The sequence below is a fragment of the Canis lupus genome, chromosome 6 (genome assembly GCF_003254725.2).
Source record: "Canis lupus dingo isolate Sandy chromosome 6, ASM325472v2, whole genome shotgun sequence".
Taxonomy (NCBI): domain Eukaryota; kingdom Metazoa; phylum Chordata; class Mammalia; order Carnivora; family Canidae; genus Canis; species Canis lupus.
The window spans coordinates 68,626,521-68,654,369 of record NC_064248.1 but is presented as its reverse complement, the minus strand read 5'-3'; the positions used below and the strand labels follow the sequence as shown (position 1 = coordinate 68,654,369).

Genomic DNA, 27,849 nt, shown 5'->3' with positions numbered 1-27,849 from the left:
CAAGACCAAGAGTTGGATGCTCTACCAACAGAACCAGCCAGGTGCCCCTATTTGGATGGTTTTTAAATACCACATGCTTGTACCCATTTCATCGTCAGGCTTTTGTCTGCTGCCTGGGCTGATATGATGAGCACATTTAAACATTTTTATTAGGGGCCCTTTTAGGATATAATGGCCATCTTTTATACATTGTATTTGTGTATTTGGTAAACTAGAAATTTGAATCCTAAATCTCTCCGTTAATATAATTTATAAAATTTCACAAGCCACCCTACTACCTTGTTCTTAGATGTAAAATGTCTCCTTGTTATAGTTTCTTTGTCTTTTTATGTTCTTTTCCATTTTGGGTGTCAAATAAGAGGAGGCTTTAAAGAAGATAAGTAGGTTTAGAAAGCTGGAAAATTTGAGACAGCACCTGACCAGGGGAATCGCAGTGATTTATGATGTCTTTAAAGTTGGCACGTAACCGTGCAGCATTATTAGACTAGGATAAAGTTCTGACTGGAAGAATATTGTGGAAAAGGATGATATATATAGCTATACACATTTGATTTATCTTACTCGGCTTAGTGTTTCTGTAATGTCCACAAAGGCAAGACTGAAACCGTCCCTATCCTTTTAACCTTATGTTTCAAGAATTGCTTTGAGAATTCTGACGTTCTCGGACACTTAGTTGCTTTGCTTAGCTTTCATTAGCAATAGAAAATGTTCTCTTGGTTACTGTGGGAAGTCATTTGGTAGATTAACAAATCTAAATCTGCCCCCCCCCTTTTTTGGATGAAATTATTTTTGTCCTATTATTTTGCTCACTAAAAAAGTGGTTGTACCGAAGAAGGAAGAGTACAAAGGATGATTCACCTTTTATTTAAGACTGGCCACTGCTGACCCAGGGCAGCTAATTTAGACGTGAATCATTTATAGAAAGTTCTACACAGTTCGAGGCAGGGCTTTGTACAATATCCTCATGAAGGTCTAAATAGAACATACAGTATCAGGTTTCTAAATATCTGTCTTGTTGCCAGTTTTATCTTTTGCAAGTGAAACTTGTTTCTAGATGACTGTAGTTGTTGATAAGGTGAAGGTAGGGGCACTATATATATATATATATAAATATATAATGTATATTTTAAAAACAAATCTTAAAAATTTAGTACACGTATTATGCTGGGAAAATAATTGGCTTGAGATTTTAAGTGACTTTATAATACAAAGAAACAAATGCACTAGTCAGTTTCAAGATTTTTTTAACTGGAAGAAATAATTTTAAAATTGTAGTAAATCACTATAATTTTATAATAAAAGTAAATCAAACAATGTGTTAGTATTTTGATATTTACTAATCATCTAATACATTTGATTTTTTTTTTTTTAAATATTTTTTTTTTATTTTTTTTAATTTTTATTTATTTATGATAGGCACACAGTGAGAGAGAGAGAGGCAGAGACACAGGCAGAGGGAGAAGCAGGCTCCATGCACCGGAAGCCTGACGTGGGATTTGATCCTGGGTCTCCAGGATCGCGCCCTGGGCCAAAGGCAGGCGCTAAACCGCTGCGCCACCCAGGGATCCCAATACATTTGATTTTTAAAGTCCACTTACAAATAGCTCCCTTTTGCAATCTATTTTAACTCCTTTTAGGAAGTGAGTGGTTTATTAGATAAACAGTATTATTTGACTCTGTGTAGAGCAAAAACTGTGTAGTTTCTGCCTTTGTTTTTTATTTTTTAATTTATTTAATTTTATTTTTTAATTTTTTTTCTTTGTTTTAAATTCAAAGCTGAATTTATGTTTACATCACAGTTATAGCATCATGGGTTAGAAAAAGTCCAGAAGTTTGAATTCTTGTTTTGTCATTCATAAGCTTATGTGATCTTAGATAAATCATTAATGGGTCTGAGCTGGTTTTCTCCTCTCCGCACAGGGTGTAGTGATTGATGCCTGCCCTCATGACCTGACTCACAAGGATTAGTTGAACTAATGCCTTAGGAAGTGATCAGTAACTTATGTGTGTCTCTCTCTGCAGATATTAGATGTTAAGAGAAGTAACATTGTAGGGAAAAGAACTTGGACATCCAGAGTTGGAATCTTATTTGCACCAAATACTACTACTTAGAGCGGGCTCTAAGCCCGTTCTTCTTTCTTTCTTTCTTTCTTTTCTTTCTTTCTTTCTTTCTTTCTTTCTTTCTTTCTTTCTTTCTTTCTTTCTTTCTTTCTTTCTTTCTTTTTTCTTTCTTTTCTTTCTTTTCTTTCTTTTCTTTCTTTCTTCTTTCCTCTTTTGAGATGTAATATATATATTGCTAGTTTCAGGTTACAGTATAATGATTCAATATTTGTATATATTAAGAAATGATCACCACAATATCCCGTTAACATCAACCAACACAGTTATAATTTCTTGTGATGAGAACTTATAAGATCTTTCTTAGCAACTTTCAAATATACAATACAGTATTAACTATAGTTGTCATACTGTACATCGCCTCCCCAGGACTTGTTTATTTTATAACTGGAAGTTTGTAGGTTTGACTACCTTCACCTATTTTGCCTACCCTGTCCGTGTGCCCCCCCCTGCCTCCCTGCTGGCAGCCACCAATCTATTCTGTATCTTTGAGGTTTGTTTTTTTAGATTCTACATATAAGTGAGTATTTGACTTTCTTGGTCAGATTTATTTCACTTAGTATAATGCTCCCAAGGTCCATCCATATTGTTGCAAATGGTGCCATTTGTAAGTCTTTATTTTTTAATCTGTTATAAAAAAAGTGTGTGTGGGGGTAATGGTGGTGCTAATATAACACCTCTCACCTAGAATTACTGTAGGCAATAAAGGAAGTAATTTGTGAAAGCACCTGATATACATCATGTTTCTTGGACCTGTAATTTTGATTTTATTTTTCCATTCTTTCAGACTTATCTTCTCAGTTGCTTCACTTTCCCACTACTTTCCTGGAAGTGGGAGCCAGTATTCAAACTGTGTACAGCTGAGAGGGATGAGCAGGTGCTCCAGTTTATGACTATAATTGAAGAATTATTTGAGTTTTAGAAGTTATTTGGTACAATATATTTACCACATATTTTTTGGGAACCATGTAGCATAAGAAACTCAGGGCTTTTAAAATGTTGTTAATTTTTAGTAGGCTCTGTGCCTAAGATGGGGCTTGAACTCACAATTCTTTTTTTTTTTTTAATTTTTTTTCATTTATTTATGATAGTCACACAGAGAGAGAGAGAGAGGCAGAGACATAGGCAGAGGGAGAAGCAGGCTCCATGCACCGGGAGCCTGACGTGGGATTCGATCCCGGGTCTCCAGGATCGCGCCCTGGGCCAAAGGCAGGCGCTAAACCGCTGCGCCACCCAGGGATCCCTGAACTCACAATTCTGAGATCAAGAGTCATGCTCTACTGACTGAGCCAGCCTGGTACCCCAGAAGGGTAATGAGTAACAGCTTTGTCACTGGCTTGGCTAGAGCTACTCCCTTCTGTTCAGACACTTAGGGCAAGTGGGTAACCTACCATGCCCCTCATAATTATTTTTTTCCCCTCATAATTATTTTGTTCTTAGTTTCTTAGTTTAATTCCTGCTGTTTCAAGAGCAATTAACTAGGTGGAGATAAAATTATCTTTTTTTCTCTTATTGAGGAAAAAGTCTTTGAGACTTAGAGCATGAGAACAACCCAGATAATGCCACAGTCATTAACAAAGGAAACAATCCAAGTGGTGTTCTTATGTATAAAGATAAGGTATTAACTCCTGATGAAAGTATAGTTTAGTTGAGGTACCTGGCTGGCTCATTCTGTAGAGCACATGACTCTTGATCTCAGAGTCATGAGTTTGAGCCCCATGTTGGGTGTAGAGATAACTTAAGGCCACTACTGGGGGAAAAAAAAAAAAAAAGCATGGTGTAGTTAATTATTAGGTTTGTTTGTTTTTAAAAGAATATATTTTAGGGATCCCTGGGTGGCGCAGCGGTTTGGCGCCTGCCTTTGGCCCAGGGCGCGATCCTGGAGACCCGGGATCGAATCCCACGTCGGGCTCCCGGTGCATGGAGCCTGCTTCTCCCTCTGCCTATGTCTCTGCCTCTCTCTCTCTCTCTCTGTGACTATCATAAATTAAAAAAAAAAAAATAAAAGAATATATTTTATTTATTCATGAGAGACACACACAGAGAGAGGCTGGGACACAGGCAGAGGGAGAAGCAGGCTCCATGCAGGGAGCCCGACATGGGACTCAATCCCGGGTCTCAGGATCACAACCTGAGCCGAAGGTGGTGCTAAACCACTGAACCACTCAGGCGCCCCTAGATTTGTTATTATATACTTTTTCTATAATAACATTGATATTTCTATAATGTTTATTATAGAAAACATAAAAAGTTAGCAAAATTCTTGGGGTAGGTTGAGAAGAAAGTAGTTGCATTAAAATATTTATTCATACTGCTACTTTAAATAACCCCAAGAGGTTACATTCCAGTTGCTTATATTTAAAATCACACCCACAAATAATGTAATGCCAACTACACAAGCCCATAATTTCTTTCAGAGGATTTTGGGACACATGGAATCTTTGGCCAAGTCAGTTCCTGTTTAAGGAAGGCATTAAACAAAAGAAAGTTGGAAATGGACTTCCTGGATTTTTTTTTTTAAATGCATTTGATGTGTTTTTGGAGAGATTTGTGACCTCTTTATGGGCCAGAATATCTTTTGAAACACTAACGACAAATGATTTAACCTTATTCACAAAGCACATTGTAAAGTATATAATGGAGAGAAAAAGCAATATTAATTTATATTAATGACTCTAGTCCTTCAGACTTATCATTGTAGCCATATTAAGTTTTAAGGGTGAATAGTCATAACCACATGATGAGAACTGGAAGATAGCAATTCAAATATAATGCATGGTAAGAACACTGTCCACGAGTTATTCTTCAACAATGGAGTTGCCTCCCATAATGTAATTTATGGGAGAAAATGAAGCCCATCTTGGTGGTTATATTAAAAAGGAGCAAAATCTGATCTCTTTAGGAAAACTCTTGCAATTTAAGCAGCTTTTAAGCATAGGTGTAAATATTACTGTTCAAGAAGCACTTATATTCCAGGAATAATAATAACTTCAAAAAGAGCTTTTTAGTTTAAAACATACTTTATATATAGTCTCTTATTGAAGTTTTTATAACAACTGGATGATGTAGACCAAGCTTTAATAATGCCATGATGTACATGAGGACTGTGGAGGTCAAATGACTTGACTGAGCTCACTGAGAGTATGGAATCGGGACTAGATCCAAGTCTCTTACTTCTTCTTTTTTTATTTTTTAAATAAAAATCTTGGGTGCTTGTGTGGCTTAGTTAAGTGTCTGCCTTAGGCTCAGGTCATGATCCTAGGGTCCTGAGATTGAGCCCCACATTAGGCTCTCTGCTTAGTGGGGAGCCTGTTTCTCCTCCCTCCCACTCTCCTTGCTTGTGCTCAGTTGCTCACTCTGTCTCTGTCAAATAAGTAAGTAAATAAATAAATAAAATCTTAAAATAATCTTTCCTAGTGTGGGGCTTGAACTCATGACACTGAGATCAAGAGTTGCATCCTCTTCCAGCTCAGCCAGCCAATCAATCAGCACCTCAGTTCTCTTACCTCTTAATTCACTGTTTTTTTTTTTTTAACACACACACACACACACACACACACACACACGGGGTGGGTTGGGGCAGAGGGAGAGAGAATCTTAAGCAGGTTTTACACACAGCATGGAGCCCAATCTCACAACCGTGAAATCATGACCTGAGCCAAAATCAAGAGTCAAACACTTAACCAACTGAGACATCCAGGCATGCCCCACCTTTTTATTTTTTGCTCCTATTGGAAGGGGGAGCCACTTTTCTGTGCCTGAAATTTTTGATAGAAGAATAGGACATGAAATTACAATAAGGATGCAGAGTACCTCAGTGCGTTAAACACAATTCGCTATCTGCCTTACTGAGTTTAAGGATGAAATGAAATAGTAGGTTGAAAGAACTTTTAAAACTGAAGAATTATAAATATTCAAAATATTTGAGTGATTCTTTCAGGAATTTTTTTAGTTGAAAAATAACCTAGAATGGGTTGGTGAAATTATTGGCTTGTGTAACTAAATATTCTGGGATAGGACTGTGTATCAGGATATTTTCAGCTGCAAATAATGTAAAACTACTTGCTAAAATTGTCCAAAATAATTATTTTATATAAAAGGGGTAGAGTGGGCTCCAGGGTTGAACAGAGCAACTCACCAATGCCAGGGATCTAGGTTTACTCCAACTCTTTACTTTGTCTTTCTTGGCAGTGAACTCGTCCTCTGTTGGTAGTAAGATGATAGGGGTAGTTCCCAGACCATGTACAGATAAGGCAACATCCAGGGGAAGGAGGAAATTGTATTTAAGCACATTTATTAAGAGTGAAAAAACTATTTTCCAGGACATTCTTGGGCATCTTCCTTCCATGTCTAGTTGGCCAGGATTGGGATACCTGCCTCTCCTAAATTACCACCTGGACTAGTTTATATCTCATGCCTAGAATAGGGTATATGAGTCCTTTTCCTCCAAAGTACACAGGAGGTATAGATACCCAACACATGAACATATGTTAAGAGGAGAAAAGAGTGGAATGACTTCCAGTGTCCACTACTGACTGTCTTTGGGAAGGCTGGATCCAGAGGCTCTCCCTTCTCCATGTCCCCCAGGTCACTCATCTAGTGTTTGCATTGAGGCTGTGTAGCTTTAGATTTCACATTATTTAGAGAGAGAGAGTATGTGTGAGTGCCATCTTTACAGTAGCTTCTATGGAAAAGAGAAGATTCTTTCCCAGAAATCCTAACAAATTATTTCCTGGATCTTGTTGGCCTAAATTGGATAATGAATGAATTGGTCATCAGTTTAAGCCTAATCATGATTCATTCCCCATGGAACTGAGGATAGGGTCACTCCTACCCTAGTTTTCATATGGATTAAGATGGGGAAAGAGAAGTGTCCAAAAGAAACTTTTGGGGGAAAGGGGAGTGTATACTGTAGATCAAGCACAATGGCAACTTAGGGATCTCCACCATCAGGCCCCAAAGGGCAATAGCTTTCTACAAGTAATCCATCTTTCCCTATAGATAGGGCACAAGTATATAGGCACACAATAAGACAAATAAGACAATAAAATAAATCCTTACCTACTAAAAATTTACAAAGCCACATATGGTGAGTCCTACAAAAGACCTATTAAATTTAATAGGTGTGTAGAAGATAAAGAAATGATGTTAGGGGCACCTGGCTGGCCAAGGTGGTGGAGCATACAACTCTTGATCTTGGGGTCATGAGTTTGAGCCCTACATTGGGTATAGAGATTACTTCAAAATATTAAAAAAAAGTTAGCTTAGGATGATGATAATAGAAAATGTAGTAGACTTTATTGGTTGGGGAAGATTTTGACATAGACTGGATTTAGAAGTTGGATTTTAGCTATACATTTTTTGGCCAAGGAAATGCCATGTACAGATATATGGAGATGGGAAAAGTATAAAGTATAAAACTGATAAAAACCGGAGATTCTAGAACTGAGCTGCTCAGTTTGGTAGTTAGTAGCCAAATATGGGTACTGGACACTCTGGCTGGTTCAAGCTGAATAAGATATTTTTTTTTAAGATTTTTATTTATTTATTCATGAGACACACACACAGAGAGAGAGAGAGAGAGAGAGAGAGAGGAGAGAGAGGAGAGAGAGGCAGAGGGAGAAGCAGGCTCCATGCAGGGAGCCCGACGTGGGACTTGATCCTGGGACTTCAGGATTACGCCCTGGGCTGAAGGCGTTGCTTAAACTGCTGAGCCACCTGGGCTGCCTCAAGCTGAATAAGATCTTAAAAAATGTAGGGCACCTGGGTGGCTCAGTGGTTGAGTCTGCTTTTGGCTTAGGTCATGTCTCTGCCTCTCATGAAGAGTTTACATTAAAATTTTTTTGAAGATTTATATTTATCTCAATTTTCATATTGATCATATTTTTGAAATATATGGGTTATATAATTTGAATAAATTAATATCTATTTTTACTTTTGTTAATGCAACTATTAGAAAATTTAAAATTATGTGACTTGTTACATATCTGCTGGGTACAGCTGCTTTAGAAAATAGTCATGAATATTCTATTTATCTTTTTTAAAACCCAGTGTATTTAACATATTCATCACAAGGGCTCAATCAGACTTAAAAAACAGAAACAAAACAAAAATGACACTGCAGCTTAAGCTACAGACTTCTCTATAGAAATGAAGCAAAGGGAAAAAAAAACAACACTAGAAGAGAAACTAGACAGTCAGGGTTCTTGGCTGGAGATCTGCTTTGAGTAGGTTTCTTGCAGACATTTCTTAAAAGCTTGTGGGGACTTTCCAGAGCTCTGTGGCATGTGTGTTCAAAGGACTATCGGTGTTGGGTTCTCCTAGCAGGTTTGGGATGGACGACAGGATGGTCCTGATGTCTTACAGGACAGACCACTTGTCCTTCAGGATGTCTAGACAGATGTTACCCTGGGTGTAACATTGGGGTGATAGCAGAGTGTGTGAGGAACTTCACTGTGGGCAAGTTGTAGCAGGGACCACTGGCAAACTCTAAGGAGAACTTCTTCTCAGGTTTTTATGTACTGTGCCAGGTTCTGCATGGATTGTCCCCGCCCATTAGGAAGGTTGGCAGATTCAGGTAAGGCAGAAGAAGAGGTCATAAGGGTCATCAACTCCTGATGTAGCCTCTTGGGGCCCTGTGCAGCACCCTTCTTGGGCGGCTCCTTTGTGGGTGGTGATGGCTGGCAGCAGTTGGGTGGCAGGTCTGGGAGGCCATCTGGTGTTTGGTCAGGGAGACAGAGACTTGGAGAGCACAGCTGCAACTAGAATATTCCATTTATCTTATAAAAATGGGCAATGATTGGTAGTAAAGCACTAAATATGGATACCTCAAAAGATGTTAAGGATTTCATTTTATAGTAAAAAGCATCAGGAAAGTTTTATCTAATGGATGACTCACCTTATAATATAGGATACCTAGCCATGAGTTTACTTTCTTTTGATTTAGTTTGTTCACCAGAAGGTATAAAAAATGTTAAATAGTATGTTTTACTGTCCTTTATCTAGTATGCTTACAGTGGAAGCAAGTATTTCTTAGTGACTGATATGACCTGAACAGTGCATCATTTTTTTTTCTATCCTGATAGTAAACATTTACTAGCTGTGTTAATTGGATAAGGTCATAACTTTCTCATCTGCAAAATGAGGTTAATAAGACCTAGTATACGTGTATATTCTATCAACTGAAGTAAGTGAACATGTGCTGTAAACACCACTCAGATACAAACTGAGCAGGGTGCTTCTTAGACATTGTAGGAGGAAGAGAACTAAGCTATCTTCTCAGAGTGAGAATGACAAATACACGTATTAAACCAATAGGACTTCAAAGCAAGGTGACTCAGACACTTGAATGAGGTATTAGACTTAAATGATGTGGGCAAAATGGAGAGATTGATTCCACCTGGTCAGTCACATTTGCCCATAGTCTCAATAGGCAAAGGCATAGGGGTGGAATGGGCGGGCAGGCATTTTAGAGTTTGGTTGAGGGGAATGTACGAATGAAGGTAGGAAAGCTCAAGATGTGTATTTGAGGTTCCTTTTGGTTTAAATGTTCATGGCTTTTGATCTATTCCAGTTGACTCATGTTGCCTTACTATACCTCAGTGGAGTAGACGAGCCTGGGATTTCCTTGTTGTACCACTGTCCATCTCTGTGCAGCACAGAACTTGGCAAAAAGATATTTAATAGATAATTGGTGGATGGATGGATGAGCAAGAATGTTGCCGCATTCAGAAAGTGCTATATCACTTCCTTATTTTTCAGTGAGGATGTGTTTGAATTTCTAGCCCTTTATCATATACTTACAGATATATTTGCTGATAGTTGTGCGTTGAGATCATATAAGTGTTAGGTTTTTATTCTCCCATGGAGAACTGACCCAAAGTCAGGGAGTTTTAGTTGCTCACTGTTACAGAGGGCTTGCACTCTATCTCTCAGTGACCATTACATTCCTGCGGGTTTTCAACACAACTTCTTGTGGAGCTCCATAACTAGCTCTGGTCCTTCCAGAAAAAAAAAAAAAAAAATGATGCCTTGCCTGCAAACTTTCGGCTGTCTGGAATGGAACGTTATTCTGCAGGAGAGGAAGCACAATGAAAAAGGGTCAGACCTACAGGAAATCGAATATTTGCTCTGCAGTGAAACGTGAAAAATTGAAGGAAAGGAAAGGGCTTAGTGACTAGAAGTCCACTTTGTGTGGGATTTCCTTTTTGGGGCTTTTCTCTTGCCCTGTTACATCATCATTATGTTGTAGTGTTTCAGTTCTTAACTGATAAGTTGCTTTTATATCAATGGTGTTTGGGATCCACTGTGAACACCATTAACATATTCACTGTTTAAAACAGTATAAAGCAAAACTGTTTCTTCTACTTTCTATCATTTTCGAGAAAAGAAACCAGAAAAGCTGTTTACTATGCATATTCCCTTGCCCCTATACCCACACTATTAATGATTTTTGTCAGTGGGCTAATTATACCATTGATTTACAATTAGAATAAGGAATTGAAGCCAAAACTCCCCCGTGAATAATACAATTTTTATGCTAGTACTGTATTTGCAAAAACTTATAATGGAAAAGCCAAATATATTATGCCCTGCCGAGGAAAACAAAGGGTAAATCAAAGATCCACCAGTTAGCACAGCTCACCACAGCTGAAAAAGGAAAAGGGTGGGGAGAGCAGTTTTTCTTTAAGCCTTTATTCTTTGGTACCCAGTTGCCTCTTGTCCTCATCACTAGCTCCTTTCATACACTTCTGAGATTTGATCAGAGTTTGCTGACCATGCTGGGCCTTTTAGCTGTAGAACAGAGAGAGCTCTTCTAATTCAGACACATTGTGATGGGGCTTAAAGAGCCATTAATTTTTTTATTTTTTAAAAGATTTTATTTATTCATGAGAGAAACAGAGAGAGAGGCAGAGACAGGCAGAGGAAGAAGCAGGCTTCCTGCGGGGAGCCTGATGTGGGACTTGATTCTTGGACTCTGGGATCACGACCTGAATCGAAGGTAGATGCTCAACCACTGAGCCACACAAGCATCCATCCCAAAGAGCCATTTAATAAGTAGTAGTTGTGCCATTTCTGAACTTCATGAGGCTTATGGGTGCATTAAGGCTTAAGTTCTGGTGGGAATCAGGAATGGTGGAAACCCAGGGATAGAGAGAGAGGGTTGAAGGTGAGAACTGAAGCAAGGCTCAGGTTTGGAGGAAGGGCTGACAACATCTATGGCAAAATTACTTGGTAATAGAGGAAAAAAAATTCATTTAGCCATTTTGGTGTAAAACAGCTTTTTAAAAATGTTTTTCTTTGGGATGTATGTACTCAACAGATGCTTGTTGAACTTAATTTTTGACCCAATGATGTGTTTTCAACCCTCCTTTTCCTGTTCTATAGTTTTTTATTTGGGTCCCAGAAATTACTCAGATTATGGTGGACAAACTTAAGAGTTGCACTGCAGATTTTAGGAAATGAATCCTATTTTTTAGGAAAGATTTTATTTATTTATTTGAGAGAGAGAGGGAGAGGGAGAGAGAACATGCAGGGAGAGGGAGAAGCAGACTCCCCAACTGAGCAGGGAGCCCGATGCAGGACTGGATCCCAGAACCCTGCCATCACGACCTGAGTCAAAGGCAGATGCTTAACTGAGCCCCCCAGATGTCCCTGAATCCAATTTTTGAAGGAGAATGTAGTTCAGTGAAGACTTGGTGGCATAAGTCTCTTAAAAATCTCTATACAACTGTTCACTATTCTGGTTTTTCATGCTGTTTCTACCATCATGTGAATTTGACCATATTGCATTAACCTCTCCAGACCTCAGTTCCTTTATCTTGAAAATTAAGGGATTAGATTAATGAGTCTTTAAGGTCTGTTTTAGACCTCTTCATTTTAGTACTTCATTCATTAATTTGCTTTTCTCAAAGTACCATAATGCAAGATAAAAAATTTTCCTCATTTAAAAAAATTACCAGTTTTCAAAAATAGTCTTATATATTTTCATTGTGCCTATATTTTCATTGTGGTGTACATGGCCTAGCCTTGCCTTTGGATACACAACTTTTGGGTTTAGCTTTGTAAATGGCAGGTAATGTAGGTGTTTAAATCACTTCAAGGTTGATATGATCTGAACTCAGAATCTTGCTTTTGACAAATACTGGCTTTGTGACTGTAGGCAAATTACTTCCTTTTATTAGCCTTAATTTCCTCATCTGTGATTTGGAGGTGATAATGTATTTATAAAGTCATTGTGAGGATTAAATAAGATCATGGCTATAAATTGTTTAGTACAGAGTCTTGTCTATAGGAAATAGTATATATTACCTAATCTTAATGATAAAACTTCTTATATAATAAATTGAGGACTAAATTTTAAATAAACTAATGACCAGAATGTTTTCCTGATGGAAACTGAACTAACCTATTTCTTTCTTCCTTACAGATCTTATATTGCACTTTAAACACACCTAAAGTTGATATGGAAAAACTCTTAGGATCACATCTAGGCCTTGAAGATTTCATATTTGCCCATGTGAAAGGGATCCAAAAAGAAGTGGAAGTATATAAATCTGAGGATTCACTTGGTCTCACTATTACAGATAATGGTATTGGCTATGCTTTTATAAAGGTAAGTTTTAAAAAATAACTACATGACCTAACTGAGGGTAATATTTAAGAAAGGCTACCAGGTCAAAGAAATGATCTTCCGAGTGAAAGCTGGCTTAGCAGGGACGGTTTGATAAGATTTCATTTAAAGAATGTTTCAAAACCTCATTTTCTGTTTACCCTTTCCTTGAATTTCTTTCTTTCACTTTAGACTTCCTCTAAAATTTAAAACTTACTGAAAAGGAAAGCCTGGTCTTGGTGCCCACTCATTATCCATGTGAGCTCTTATAGGTCTGTAGCATATATATATAAATGTTTTATTTATTTATTTATTTTCTTTTATTATTATTATTATTTTTTATTTATGATAGTCACACACAGAGAGAGAGAGAGAGGCAGAGACATAGGCAGAGGGAGAAACAGGCTCCATGCACCGGGAGCCCGACGTGAGACTCGATCCTGGGTCTCCAGGATCGGGCCCTGGGCCAAAGGCAGGCGCTAAACCACTGTGCCACCCAGGGATCCCTATATAAATGTTTTAAAAAAATAAGTAATCTCTATGCTCAGTGTAGGGCTCGAACTCACTACCCTGAGATCAAGAGTTGCATGCTCTACCAAGCCACCCAGGCACCACAAGTTTACACATTTTTTGAAACTTATTTACTTCTTAAAAAATGTTTTTCAACATTTTTGTACATGTTTAAACTATATAATTATTTAGATACAAAGAAAGCAGTATAGAGCTGCAAAGACAAGAGATGTTTGGAATAGTATTGAAAGCTAAGAACCAAGGAATGGTAAAAAGAAAAGTAGACTCATCTCTTAAACAGTTATTTTTTTTTAATTTATTTATTTATTCATGAGAGACACAGTGAGAAAGAGAGACAGAGACAGAGACTGAGGCTGAGTGGGAAGCAGGCTCCCTGCAAGTAGCCTGATGTAGGACTCATTCTGGATCCCGGGGTCATGCCCTGGGCCAAAGGCAGACGCTCAACTGTTGAGCCCCCCGGGCGTCCCATCTCTTAAACAGTTCTATTAAGCAATTGTGTAACAGCTGACTTATATTGAATGCTTTTCATGTACTAGGCACTTTACATACATTTTCTCACTTAATCCTCACAACAATTATATTTGATACTATGTTTTTTCTGGTTGATGTATAACAAAATTTTAATGTATAGCTTACTGTACTCTTACATGTGTAACCACCACCCAGAGCAAGAGGAAACTTCATTTCTACCACCCAGAAGTCTCCCTTTACCTCTTTCCAGTCAATATGCTTCCCTCCACAAAGGTAGCCACTATTCTGACCTCTATCACCATAGTTTTGCTTGTTCTTGAACTTCATTAAGTAGAATCATATATTACGTACTCTATTGTTTCTGGCTTCTTTTGCTCAATATGACGTGTGGGAGATTCACCTGTGGGTAGGCACTATTATTAACCTCTATTCTGCAGATGTAGAAACAGTATCAGCGAGGGTTAAGTAGCTTGCTTCAAAGGTAGGTAGCTGAAAAATTCAGGATTTGAATTCAAGGGATCGGACTCCAGAGCAGACATTCCTATCCACTTCACTAAGAATTAGTTATAAACTTCATAAACAGAGCATGTTTCATATTTTCATTTTGTCCAAATATTTGTTTTGCTGATCCATTGTCATAAAAAAATATCTTAGGAAAGCTGTCTTCTTAACTGTAAATAGTACTTTATTTAACTTCCCATTTGATAAAATGGCTATTTTTAGCTCTGCAAAAGATATGACTGTGCTGAAGGTTGAGTGGGTGATCAAATGGAAAATCGTGAGTTGGGAAAGTCATGTGGGATTATCTGGGGGAAGCTCAGGACATGAGGCACATGCAGCAATGCCTTTCTAATGTCAGCAGGGAAGAGCTTAGGAGTTTTGCAAGCACGTGTGAATTTTTAAGATCTAAACTCTGATGTTCAGAGCTTGTGTTCTTTCTTTCCTTAGTTTTTTAATGTCTCCTTGAATGTGTGTCTGCCTCTGTACTAGTTAGTAGTCCTGTGGAGACAGAACATGATGGCAAAAAAGAAAGTGAAGCATAAGTCAAACTGCTGATAGATAATTCAACTTAGAAGAGAAATGAATATCCTATTGTGTACATGGTTAATATGACTTTTTAAAAATTGAGGGGGATAATTTCAAACTTATTGAAAGATTATAATAATACAGAGGATTTCCATAACACCCTTTACCCATTTCTTCCAGTTTTTATCATTTGCCACATTTGCTATTTTGTAATCTTATGCATATGTATATGTGTGTATAAACATATATACAAATACATAAAACTTTTCTGAACTATTTGAAAAAGTGGATTATGCCCATTTAGCCCTTACTATTTCAGAATGTAGTTACTAAGCATAGGGTTTTTCTCTACATAACTATAATACAATTGTGAACTTCAGAAAATCTAATATTAATAAAACTGCCATATGGACATTAGTTTAATATTATTTTATCATTTACTTTATATCTTCTTTAAACTAAATGTACATGTATAAACAAAGTATCCTATTCAGAGGTTACTTGGAATAGGTCTTTCCTGCCCCTTTCCCCACTAGGTGTTATTATTTATTGGAAATACTGTTGAATCCATTTGCTTCTCTTTGGATTGAGTTTTCCCCCCTCATCTTTGTTTAATTTTTTCTGAATACATAAAATATTAACACAATTCAAAAGTTAAAACTGTATTAAAAGACATTCAGAGATCTGTCACTCTTTCCCCCGGTCCTCTATCCCATTACTCATTTTTCCCACTCCTTATAAGTAATCATTTTCATTAATTTCTGGCTCACCCTTTCAGTGCTTATTTTTGCCAAGATAAGCAGAAAAAGAAATGAAACATTCCAAGAGTTTGTATGTCATTCTTGTTCAGGGACTGTGTTAATCTTTTCTGTATGGTTCCAATTTTAGTGTATGTGCTGCTGAAGTGAGTACTTGGTATCCTTTCAGTGGTGGCTAGAAGTTAGAGTAGTTTAGAGCAGGACAGTGTGATATAGATTCAGACAAAGGTAAGGAGGAAGGGTTCCATGATTAAGTAGGTAGTGCACTGTGATGCATAGGAGCATGGGCTTTAGAAGTACAGGGGGCTGGGGCACCTGGGTAGCTCAGTCAATCAGGCATGATCTCAAGATCCTGGGACCAAGCCCTGTGTTGGGCTCATACTTTTTTTTTTTTTTTTTTTTTAGATTTTTAAAATTTATTCATTTGAGAGAGCGTGAGAAGCAGACTCCCAGCTGAGCAGGGAGCTGGATGCAGGGCTGGATCCCAGGACCCCCAGATCATGACCTGAAGGCAGATGCTTAATTGACTGAACCACCCAAGTGTCCTGGGCTCCATGCTTTTTTTGGTCTCTCACCTTTTTTTAAAAAAGTAGGTTCCATCCCCAATGTGGAGCCCAATGTGGGGCTTGAACTTATGACCCCAAGATCAGGCCATTGTCAAAATCAAGGGTCCAGTGCTCAACAGACTGAGCCACCCAGGTGCCCCCAAAAGCAGTTTCAAGAAGAGGAAGGTCATAGAGATAAATACCTACCTCAAGAAACAAGTCTCAACCTAACTTTATACCTCAAGAAACTAGAAAAAGAACAAATGCAGCCCAGAGTGAGTAGAAGGAAGGAAATAACAAAGATTAGAGCAAAAATTGAGACTGGGGCACCTGGGTGGCTCAGTCAGTTAAACATCTCACTCTTGATTTCAGTTCAGGCCATGATCTCAGGGTTGTGAGATCAAGTCCCATGTCAGAGGCCCAGCTTGTGATTCTCTCTCTCTCTCTCTCCTCCCCCCCTCTGCCCTCTAGCATACCCCACTCTCAAAAAAAAAAAAAAAAAAAAAAGGGGAGAGGCCAAAAAGACAGTAGAAACTATCAATGAAACTAAGAGCTGGTTTTTTGAAAAACAACTGACAGACATTTAGCTAGACTCACCAAAAAGGACTCAAAGAAAATCAGAAATGGAAGAGATGTTACACTGGATACCATAGAAATGCAGAGGATCATAAAAGACTACTATGAGCAGTTATACCTAACATATTGGACAATGCATAAGAAATGGGTAAATTCCTCGAAACCTACAACCCACCAAGACTGATGATGAAATAAAAAATCTGAACAGATGGATTTAATCTTCTTGACAGTAATGAAAAACTTTCTAACAACAAAAGTTTAGGACCAAATGGCTTCACTGGCAAATTTTACCATCCATTCAAAGAGAAGAATAAATACCAATCCTTTTCAAATTCTTCCAAAAATTAGAAGAATAAATTCTTCCAAACCCATTTTATGAAGCCAGCATTACCCTGATACCAAAACCAGACAGGAATGCCACAAGAAGAGCCAGCATTCCTAATAACATAAAAGCAAAAATCCTCAACAAAACATTAGCAATAATCTTCAGCAATACATTAAAAGGGTCATACCTCATGACCAAGTGGAGTTTTATTGCAGGGATGGTTCAACATTCACAAATCAATATGATATATTACATTAACAAAGTGAAGGATAAAAATTATGGTTATTTCAGTAGATGCAGAAAAAAACATTTGATAGAATTCAACATCCATTTATGGTAAAAACTTTCAACAAAGTGGGTTTAGAGGAAACAAATTTCAACATAATAAAGGTTCTATAGGATAAGCCCACAGCTAACATCATACTTACAGGAAAAGCTTTCAGCTTTCCACCAGTAAGATCAGGAACACGGCAAATATGCCCACTCTTGCCACTTCTATTCAACACAGTATTGGAATCTCCAGCCAGAGCAATTAGGCAAGAAAAATAAAATAAAAGGTATCCAAACTGGAGAGGAAGAAGTAAAATGGTTACTGTTTGAAGATGGCATATACAAGAAACTCTAAAGACTATCTAGAAAACTGTTAGAACTAATTCAGTAAAGTTGAAGAATATAAAACTAATATGCAAAAATCTTAGTTCATTATTAGCATATAGAAATGTATTGGAAAAATTAAAACAATTCCATTTCCAATTGCATCAAAAAGAATAAAGTACCGAGGAATAAATTTAACCAGGGAGGAGAACAGCATATTGAAAACTACAAGATGTTAATGTAAGAAATTGAAGACAAACAAATGAAAGGATATTCCATGCTCATGGATTGGAAGAATCAATATTGTTAACATGTCCATACTACCCAAAGTAATATTACAGAAGCACTACAATCTATATCAAAATTCAATGATATTTTTCATAGAAATAGAACAAATAGTCCTAAAATTTATATGGAAACAACCATAGGAGACCCTGAATAGCCAAACAAGGTTGAGAAGAACAAAGCTGGAGGTGTCACACTGCTTGATTTCAAGTTATATTACAAAACTGTGGTAATTAAAACTGTGGTATTGGCATAAAAATAAGCATTGATCAATGGGCCAGAATAGAGCGCACAGAAATAAACTCCTGCATATATGGCCAATTTATAACAAAGGAACCAAGAATACACAATGGGGAAGGGACACTCTATTCAAAAAATGGTGCTGGAAGAATTGGATAGCCACATGGAAAAGAGTGAAACTGGACCATTATCTCATACCATACACAGAAGTTAATCCAGAATGGATAAAAGACTTAATTTTAAAACTGAAGCCACAAAACTCCTAGAAGAAAAGCAAGGCAGTAAGCTTACCGACACAGATTTTGGTGATGATTTTTGAACCTGAAAATAAAAGCAAAATCAAAGTAAAAAGTGGGACTATATCAAACAAGAATACACCCTGTTTTAAAAAAAATGGACAGAAGATCTGATGAGACATTTTTCCAGATAAGGCCTACAGATGGTTAACAGGTACATGAAAAGATGTTCTAAGTTATTAATGATCAGGGAAATGCAAATCAAAACCACAATGAGCTACTACCTTGCACCTGTTAGAATGGCTATTATCAAAAAGACTAGAAATAACAAATGTTGGTGAGGATGTGGAAAAAAGCAAAACCTCATGCACTGTTGGTAGGAGTGTAAACTGGTACAACCATTATGGAAAACAATATGGAAAAAAATGCACTCATCTAAATAATGCTGACAAAAATTCTTATACACATATATTTATTTTTTTCATTTTATATACATATATTTAGATCAGATGCCATTTTATCTTGATTTTTAACCTGAATAAATATCCCAATTTTCTTTTCACCCAGTATTGCATGAAATCCAAGGCTGACTTAAAAACATGTATATCGAGGAATGCCTGGGTGGCTCAGTGTTGAGCACCTGCCTTCGGTGCAGGGCGTGATCCTGGAGTCTTGGGATCGAGTCCTACATCAGGCTCCCTGCGTGGAGCCTGCTTCTCCTCTGCCTGTGTCTCTGCCTCTCTTTTCTGTGTCTCTCATGAATAAATAAATAAAATCTGAAAGAAAAAACAAAAAACATACATCTAGAACCTATCACTAAAGGAAAGCAATGTGAATACTTTAAATATTATAAGTAAAGATAATACCATGCTCTCAAAAAAAAAAAAAAAAAAAAGGAAGGGAAGACAATATGGAGTTTCCTCAAAAAATTAAAAATAGAACTACCATAAAATTCAGCAATTCCACTTCTGGGTATTTATATGAAGAAAATGAAAATACTAATTCAGAAAGCTCAATGTACCAATGAGCACCTGGGTGGCTCAGTCGGTTAAGCTTCTGACTTTTGATTTTGGCTCAGGTCATGATCTCAGGGTAGTGGGATAGAGCCCCTATGTGTGGCTTTGTGCTCAGTGCAGTCTGCTTGTCCCTCTCCCTCTGCTCCTCACCCTGCTCTCTCTCTCTAAAATAAATAAAATCTTTTTTTTTTTAAATAAAGATTTTATTTATTCATGAGAGACACAGAGACAGAGGGAGAGGCAGAGACACAGGCAGAGAAAGAAGCAGGCTCCATGCAGGGAGCCTGACGTGGGACTCCAGGATCACACCCTGGGCTGAAGGTGGCGCTAAACTGCTGAGCCACCGGGGCTGCCCTAAAATAAAATCTTAAAAAAAAAAAAAAAAAAAGACAAATGCACTGTGTATTTGTATATGGTGTTCCTTGCAGCATTGTTTACAATAGTCAAGCTGTAGAAACAACCTAAGTGCCCATCCACTGATGAATGGATAAAGATGTGTGTACACACACACACACACACACACACACACGCATACACACAGACACACAGAGTGGAGTATTAGCTGTATAAAAGAATGAAATCTTCCCATTTGTGGCAATATGGATGGACCTTAAGGGCTTTATGCTAAGGGAAATACCAGAGAAACACCTATACCGTATGATCTCTCTTCTATGTGGAAGTTAAAATATCTATGTGATTCGAAAACTTTTGAATTAAAAGAAAGTACTGCATGGTTCTCACAGATAAAACTTTTCAGGTGAAGAGACAACAGACTTTAAACATTTATGATTTTAGATTTTATAAGCGTCAGTTTTCCAGAATCAGAGTATATAAATAACCTAATCAGAAAATTCAGAGTGTACTTAAAGCCAGAAATTTCTAGAATGATTTAAGATGAGTTGGCAAACATTTATATAAAGGGATGGGTGGTATTTTAGGTTTCGTCATAATTTAGGATCATGCCATACCATGTTGGTACCACCTCTGTTTGAATCCCAATTCTGTTGTTTGTTGTGTTCTTTTGATTGAGCCATGTAATCACTGTATATCAAATATCCCCCTCTGTTAATAAAATGAGGCTTGTTTTGAAGACTAAATGAGTTAACTGTTTACAGTTGTTATGAATGTTACTTTTTTATGAATGAGGTTTGAGAACAAACAGTGTTGGGAGGATCAGCAGCACACATCCCAGAGTTGCTGACTATGGCAGCAGGGCATGTGGCTCAAACAACCTTAAATCTGATGCCTAAGCTTTGTGGAGAGCGGTGTGCTGCCCTCAAGTTTCTGCTGATATCTGTGATGAGCAGACTGAGTTCTGGATTATATGCAACAAAATAATGGAAAATACTATAATAATGGTCTGAAATGGTTGGGAGCTTCTAAGTTGAATAATGTAGTAAATCTCATTTAAAAAAATTGTCTTCTCTGCATTTTGCAATATCATCATCTAAAGCCAGATGAGACAAAGTTCTAAGTGTCCTAGATAATGATACTAAGTGACTCAGTAAATATAAGCCTAGAACTGATAACTTATTTTTTATCCAGTCCTTTGCAATTGAGTGGCACTTTAAGCAATACTATTAATCTCTATCATGTTATGATTATCAAAGAATAGATTCTAGAAACTTGTCTCAATGGCTACCTCATTCTTTATGACTTAAGAGGCTAAGGCTTAAGTAACCCACAACATATATAATCAGTGTCTTCCACTTTGCGTCTGTATCTTTTTTTTTTTTAAGATTTTATTTATTTATTTGAAAGAGAAAAAATGAGAAAGAGAGGTAGGGAGGCTCTGAAGCAAACTCCGAGCTGAGCGCAGAGCCCAACATGGGGTTTGATCCCACAATCTTGAGATCAGTACCTGAGCCAAAAACAAGAGTCAGACGCTTAACCAACTGAACCACCCAAGTGTGCCCTTTGCTTCTGCATCTGATTCCCCTTATGAGGTTCAAGTTTCTTAAACTGATTTTCCTATTATTCATCCTAGATCCTTATCTGATGCTTCTGACCTATGCTTTGACTTTTTTCTTGACTGCCTGGATCCTTGCCTTGCAACTTGTTCTGACTTCTGGTAGCTGCCTTTCTTCCTTCTGTCTGGACACTCTTCTATTCACAGATCCAGGACAACCTAGATTTTTGTTACTCTGACCTTTACTGGTAAGATTTATACCTGTGTCTATAAAGTTTTTCATTTTTTAGAAAAAGTTTTATTTAAGTAATCTCTACTCCCCATATGGGGCTTGAACTCAAGACTCCAAGATCAAGAGCTGCGTATTTTTCTGACACAGCCATGTACCCCGTAAAGTTTTACATTTAATTAATTTTATACAATGCTTATTTTTATTTTTTTTATTTTTTTTATTTTTTATTTTTTATTTTTTTAATTTTTATTTATTTATGATAGGCACACAGAGAGAGAGAGAAGCAGAGACATAGGCAGAGGGAGAAGCAGGCTCCATGCACCGGGAGCCCGACGTGGGATTCGATCCTTGGTCTCCAGGATCACGCCCCGGGCCAAAGGCAGGCGCTAAACCGCTGCGCCACCCAGGGATCCCAATGCTTATTTTTAATAAAATTGTGACAAGTCTTAAAAATATGTGGAGGGACACTGAAATTTGTATGCTGTTGTTGATCAAAAGAAAAAAAATAGGATCAGAAGGTATTAAGAGATAAATTAGAATAAAAATTAAGGAAGTAAAAGTTATGTATAGATGTTCACATTCTCAAATGGCTTAGGGATGGGTATTTAATAGTTTTTTTTGTTTCTTTAGATTCTACCCTTCTTTTTTTTTTTAAAGATTTTATTTATTTATTCATGAGACACACACACATACACACACACACACAGAGAGAGAGAGAGAGAGAGAGAGAGAGAGGCAGAGACACAGGCAGAGGGAGAAGCAGGCTCCATGGAGGGAGCCCGAGGCGGTACTCGGTACTCGATCCCAGGTCTCCAGGATCATACCCCGGGCTGAAGGCGGCGCTAAACCATTGAGCCACCCAGGCTGCCCCTGCTCTTCTTTTAAATCTTGCTTATTTTTCTGTGACCCTTTAGAAACTCCAGTTGCACTAGGTGGTATGTTATAGTTACTCTTTTTTTTTTTTTTCGTTATAGTTACTCTTAATTCTGTTAACTTATAATGCTAATATGGACTCCTAATAAAACAGTGCCAGTCAGATTATGAAATTTCTCTCATTTTTTATAATTCACTTTTTGTAATGATAATGATCTCTGAATTGGCATTATTTCATTTGCATAAAGCGTATGAATAGTTACTACTATAATGAATATAGGAATATCTTAAAATATGGGAGTAAAAAAGAAACCTACTGTGAGTTTTGATATATAGTAATAAAACTTAAAGCCCAACCTTTCCAGAATAGTCTTTTACTATTTTCTTTCCTTCTTTTTTTCTTTTTTTTTTTTTTGTGACATTGTGGAGATGCTGGGGTACATGAGCTCAGTTTTCATCTTAACTCTTAGCCACAGTGGTCACCCTGCTGATTCAAAAGATGTTATTCTGGGATGCCTGGGTGGCTCAGTGGTTGAGCGTCTGTCTGCCTTTGGCTCAGGGCGTGATCCTGGAGACCCGGCATCGAGTCCCACATCAGGCTCCCTGCATGGAGCCTGCTTCTCCCTCTGCCCGTGTCTCTGCCTCTTTTTCTCTCTGTTGTCTTTCATGAATAAATAAATAAAGTCTTAAAAAAAGATGTTATTCCTCCACCTGGTAAGAGTGGGGAATGCACATGCTTTTATTATACATTTAGCGGCCCCTAATATTTCTATCCTTCCACTCCTAGGAAGGATTTGTGACTCATGAGGCCGAGTGGCCTTCCTTTTGCCCCGTTCCTCACTACTGTGGAAGAACTGAACTTGCAAGGCTGTTATCTGTGTGGGGTTTTCTGGGCCCCCAGCCCTAAAATCCTTCCATAAAATATTAATACTATCTTAGGGAGTCTTCGGTCTCCTTTTGAGACTCTGCACTACAGATTTTTGTATAGAAGTAAGATAAATTTAAGAAAGACCAATGTGAAAATTTCCTGTGAGTCTTAAGTTCTCTTGACTTAAAATATATAAAATGAAAAATGATAGTATAAAATCACTCTTACTGGCTTCCTTATTAGTTACCAATGTTCTTAGCTGACGTTGTACCAATTCTTAAATCATTACATTTGTAACTGAGGTTTAAAAATGTAGTTTGTAAAAAAAGCTGAAGCTCTACTCTTATGTAATGGGTTTCGTTTTGAAATGATTCAACAATAATTTTTGGAGGGACTTCACTGTGTAGTACTGTGCTAGACACAGAGCATATGATGGTGAATAACACCATCTCTGTCTCTAAGGATATTGCAGTTCAGTAATGGAGACTGAGAGGTGAATGGACAATTGTACTATAGTATGCTGAACTGGCAAATTACTTGATTTTCCCAAGCTTCAATTTTTCTGCTCTATGACATGAGACTTTCATAAAGGTTGTTAAAATTAAATGAGATGGCAAATGTAAAGTGCTCAGCTTAGAGCTCAGGATATGTAGCAAAACCTACTATAAAAACATGAGAGTGACACCTTGATCAGTCCTGGAGGAGTACCCCAGGGGATGTCAGAAGTTTCTCAGAGGAGGTATGATGACCGATGGAGCAGAACTCTGAATGAGGTAAGATGGTTGTCCTTTGTTGCTTGGTCTTTTCATCTTTAACTGGGCATTAAGCTGCATTGTTAACATGTCAGTGTATTATATATAATGTCTCAGGAGCACAAAAAGTAATGTTATGCAGTTCCACTCTGTATTATGTGTTATCCTTAATTTTCTTTCTTTCAGAGAATTAAAGATGGCAGCCTAATTGACTCCATTAAAACAATCTGTGTGGGGGATCATATTGAATCCATAAATGGAGAAAATATCGTTGGGTGGCGTCACTATGATATTGCAAAAAAATTAAAGGAATTAAAAAAAGATGAATCCTTTACCTTGAAGTTAATAGAACCCAAGAAGGCATTTGGTAAGTCGGGTATGGGTGTGTATGTGTGTGAAGTGTTTTATCCCGTGGCTCGTCTTTCTAAGGGTAGTAAATACTTAGATGTGATGCCATGTGTTACAGTATATCCATTAAGGATATAGGGAATGATAGCACTGTTGTCAAGGGCAACAACTCTTCAAGGAGAAAAAAGTTGTCTAAAAGGACATTTCTGAAAGACCTTTGGAGTTACAAAGTCTAATGTCTAGTGACTCTGTGGCTGTTCCAAACTCCAAGAAGATCACATTGTATTATAATCATCTTGCTGAGCAGTAAAATTCTTGATTAAGCTCTCTAAGCCACAATATCTATTGTTCATGGACTTCAGCAGCAACAACTTTAGTTACACAAAGAATCGGTATTTAAAATAGTTATCTAGTCTATTTTAAAGACTTCCTTCAATCCCTTTCCTCCATTGGCATTTTGAATTTGGCAGCATGAGATGGTATGAAATTACTTCCACTTTGGTGTGACATCTGTACTTGCTTGGTTTTAGCCATGGCAGCTGTTTCCCAACTGTTCAACCCCCCAGGGCCATCTCATCTATAGGAAAATGTGCCAGCTTCTCTCTCACTACCCAGCACTATTTTAATAAGCCAAATGACGGCCTAGTGTTCATCAGTGTTGAAATATCTTCAGCAGAATCATTCTAGGCTGCCCTTACTCATCCATGACCCCACCCAACTTATGTTCTTTCCTTTGCTCACAGTACATAAATACTCCTTACAATTGGTCTCTAATGGTTGTTTTCTCAGGGCAGTTAATAAAAATGGTGGGGGACTGCAATGGATCTGGGGAATTACATTTCCCCTCTCTTAGCAAGTAAGCGACAGATACTAGCCATATGGAAATGGAAATTCTCTGCTTCCAAGTGATTTCTGTGCCATTTATAGAAATACAGTGTAGGTTATATTACTTGTGGGAGAAAGAGTTCAATAGAAGATGTGAGAAAAGAATGCCTTGAACTGAGCAATGTATAGAATTGTTGAATCACTATACTGCACACCTGGAGCTAATGTAACACTGTATGTTAACTATATTGGAATTAAAAAAACCCAAAACAAAATACTGGGTGGCATGAGGAAGGGGGAGGAAGAATGCCTTATGCCACTGCTGCTCCTGGAAGCAATACTAGATGCTGTGATTCTGAATGGTGTACAACCCAGCTTTAACCCCCCCTCCCCCATCACAGAAGAAGGTGGGCAGCACTCAGGTTTCTATCCAGCATTCCTTTTGAAGTGGCTTCGTTTGCTAACCAACTCCCTGGGTATTATAACATAGAAATGGATAGGATGTAAGCAGTTTGAGATATTTTTATTTGATTTAGACTCTTTGTAAATCAGTCATTCTCTCAGTACAACTCAAGGGGGTATAGTATTTTTCCACCTTAGATCACCACCACATAATCTGTTTTTCAGAGTTAACTTTTTCCTATTTTTACCTATTGTCCCTGTATTTTTTTTTAAGATTTATTTATTCATGAGAAACATAGACACACACACACACACACACACACACACACACACACACAGGCAGAGGGAGAAGCAGGCTCCATGCAGGGAGCCCGACGTGGGACTCGATCCCCGGTCCCCAGGATCACGCCCTGGGTGGAAGGCTGGCGCTAAACAGCTGAGCTACCCAGGGATTCCCCCTGTCCCTGTATCTTTATAGAAAGTTGCGATACACTTTAACTTGGATGCTTGGTTGTTGTTAGTCTTGGATGTTACATATTTCATTGCATTTAGCTATTATTGCTCTGTGGTTGGATTTTTTTCCTTCAGTACCCGAGACACATGTGTAACTGGCTGGTGTACTGCACTGCCTTATGTGCCTGGCTGCTTTTGAACCTGCTCCTTGTTGCCTCATGTGAATTCTCTGTACACATTTGAGAAGGACACTGGGTAGGATTTTCCTAGTGGGGGTCTATTACTTTAGCATCCCAAATGCTGGTGGTGCTGTGGGTTAGGATATGTGGAAATTGATTTTGGAGCAATGATAAGTTGTTATCTTCTAAAGTTCCTATGATAGCTTAACCTAACTTAAATCTGCTGGACTATATGCATTTTCCACTCTGGGTTGATACTTGATTTTGGGCCATCGCTTGGGGATTTCTCTTAATATTTTATTTTATTTTTTTTTTAATTTTTATTTATTTATGATAGTCAGAGAGAGAGAGAGAGAGAGAGAGAGAGAGAGAGAGGCAGAGACACACAGGCAGAGGGAGAAGCAGGCTCCATGCACCGGGAGCCCGACGTGGGATTCGATCCCGGGTCTCCAGGATCGCGCCCTGGGCCAAAGGCAGGCGCCAAACCGCTGCGCCACCCAGGGATCCCGGGGATTTCTCTTAGAAATAGGGATCTAGTTTCCCCCAGATCTCTTTGTTCTAATCTCATGTTTTCCTGTTTCCTTCTTTCCTGTGTCTTTTAGCATTGTCATTGATGAATTGATTCAAATTCATAGTCCTTCATAATTATCTGACTTTGTTGTCTTGGGTTCCTAGGAGAAAAGGGTCAATATAGGTGAAGCAGAATGTTCTGATTTCTGCAATCAGGCCACCTATGCTGAAATGAAGTCATTTCTAGGATTTTACTAAAAGCTGTTGAAATAGCCATACAGTCTAGTATTTTGACATTTCCTTACCAACTTCCCTAAAGATTTACCCTGCGGGGAGTCATGTAGACTGTGTACTAAAATGCAAGAAGGAGTGTAGTTGGTTACTTTGCAATGGTATAACAAGGATGATGAACACAACTTTCAGCCATGGATAAGGAAATCTTTACAGCCTGCTCCCATTTTCTTTTTTTCTTTTCTTTTTTTTTTTATGATAGTCACAGAGAGAGAGAGAGAGGCAGAGACACAGGCAGAGGGAGAAGCAGGCTCCATGCACCGGGAGCCTGACGTGGGATTCGATCCTGGATCTCCAGGATCGCGCCCTGGGCCAAAGGCAGGCGCTAAACTGCTGCGCCACCCAGGGATCCCCCTCCCATTTTCATATTTTAGGTCCACCAATATTCACATCCCACTTCTAGGGGCCATTATATGTGCCAAGATTCTTTGAGAACCATAGAATAGACACTTTCTAGTTTAATGAAAAGGCTTTTTTATTTATTTTTTGGGGGAAGACTATCAAGTAGGTCTCAGAAAAAAAGACTGTGTCAGTAATGCCTTGGGAAGGTCAGGAACTAAGGCCATTTCAGGTATGTATGAACCAGACACCTCTCATGGAACTGGCCTAATTAACTCTCTCTAGTTATTTCCTATCTTCATGTTACTCCACTCAGGATTCAAATTCCTGGGAGAGCGGGGGAAACATTAGGTTATGTCCCATCTTGATAGTGGGGAGACAGGCTACATGGTTAATAGGCCCACCCAAATCCTGCAGAACAGTGAGGGAGAAGTTTCCTTTTGGATAGGGAAAAAAGTAGCAGATGTCCGTTTTGCCATTAGCTGGTTTTATCTTGACTTTTATTTTTTTTTTAAGATTTTATTCATGACCCCCC

General features: G+C 38.1%; 1 protein-coding gene, 1 non-coding gene and 1 pseudogene across 2 annotated transcripts in view; 1 reads left to right on the top strand and 2 right to left on the bottom strand.

Annotated features, from left to right (window-relative positions):
- Nucleotides 1-27,849, top strand: part of GIPC2 (GIPC PDZ domain containing family member 2) — an 87,306-nt gene that overhangs the window by 23,086 nt on the left and 36,371 nt on the right. The window contains 2 exon segments of the mRNA XM_025417892.3: nucleotides 12,548-12,733; nucleotides 24,154-24,334. Of these exon segments, the coding sequence (XP_025273677.3) occupies nucleotides 12,548-12,733; nucleotides 24,154-24,334 (367 nt within the window).
- On the bottom strand, nucleotides 8,316-8,726 carry LOC112641015 (ubiquitin-conjugating enzyme E2 C-like; annotated as a pseudogene).
- Nucleotides 15,564-15,670, bottom strand: LOC112641148 (U6 spliceosomal RNA). Its single transcript, XR_003124534.1, has one exon. It is a non-coding gene; the product is annotated as a U6 spliceosomal RNA (small nuclear RNA).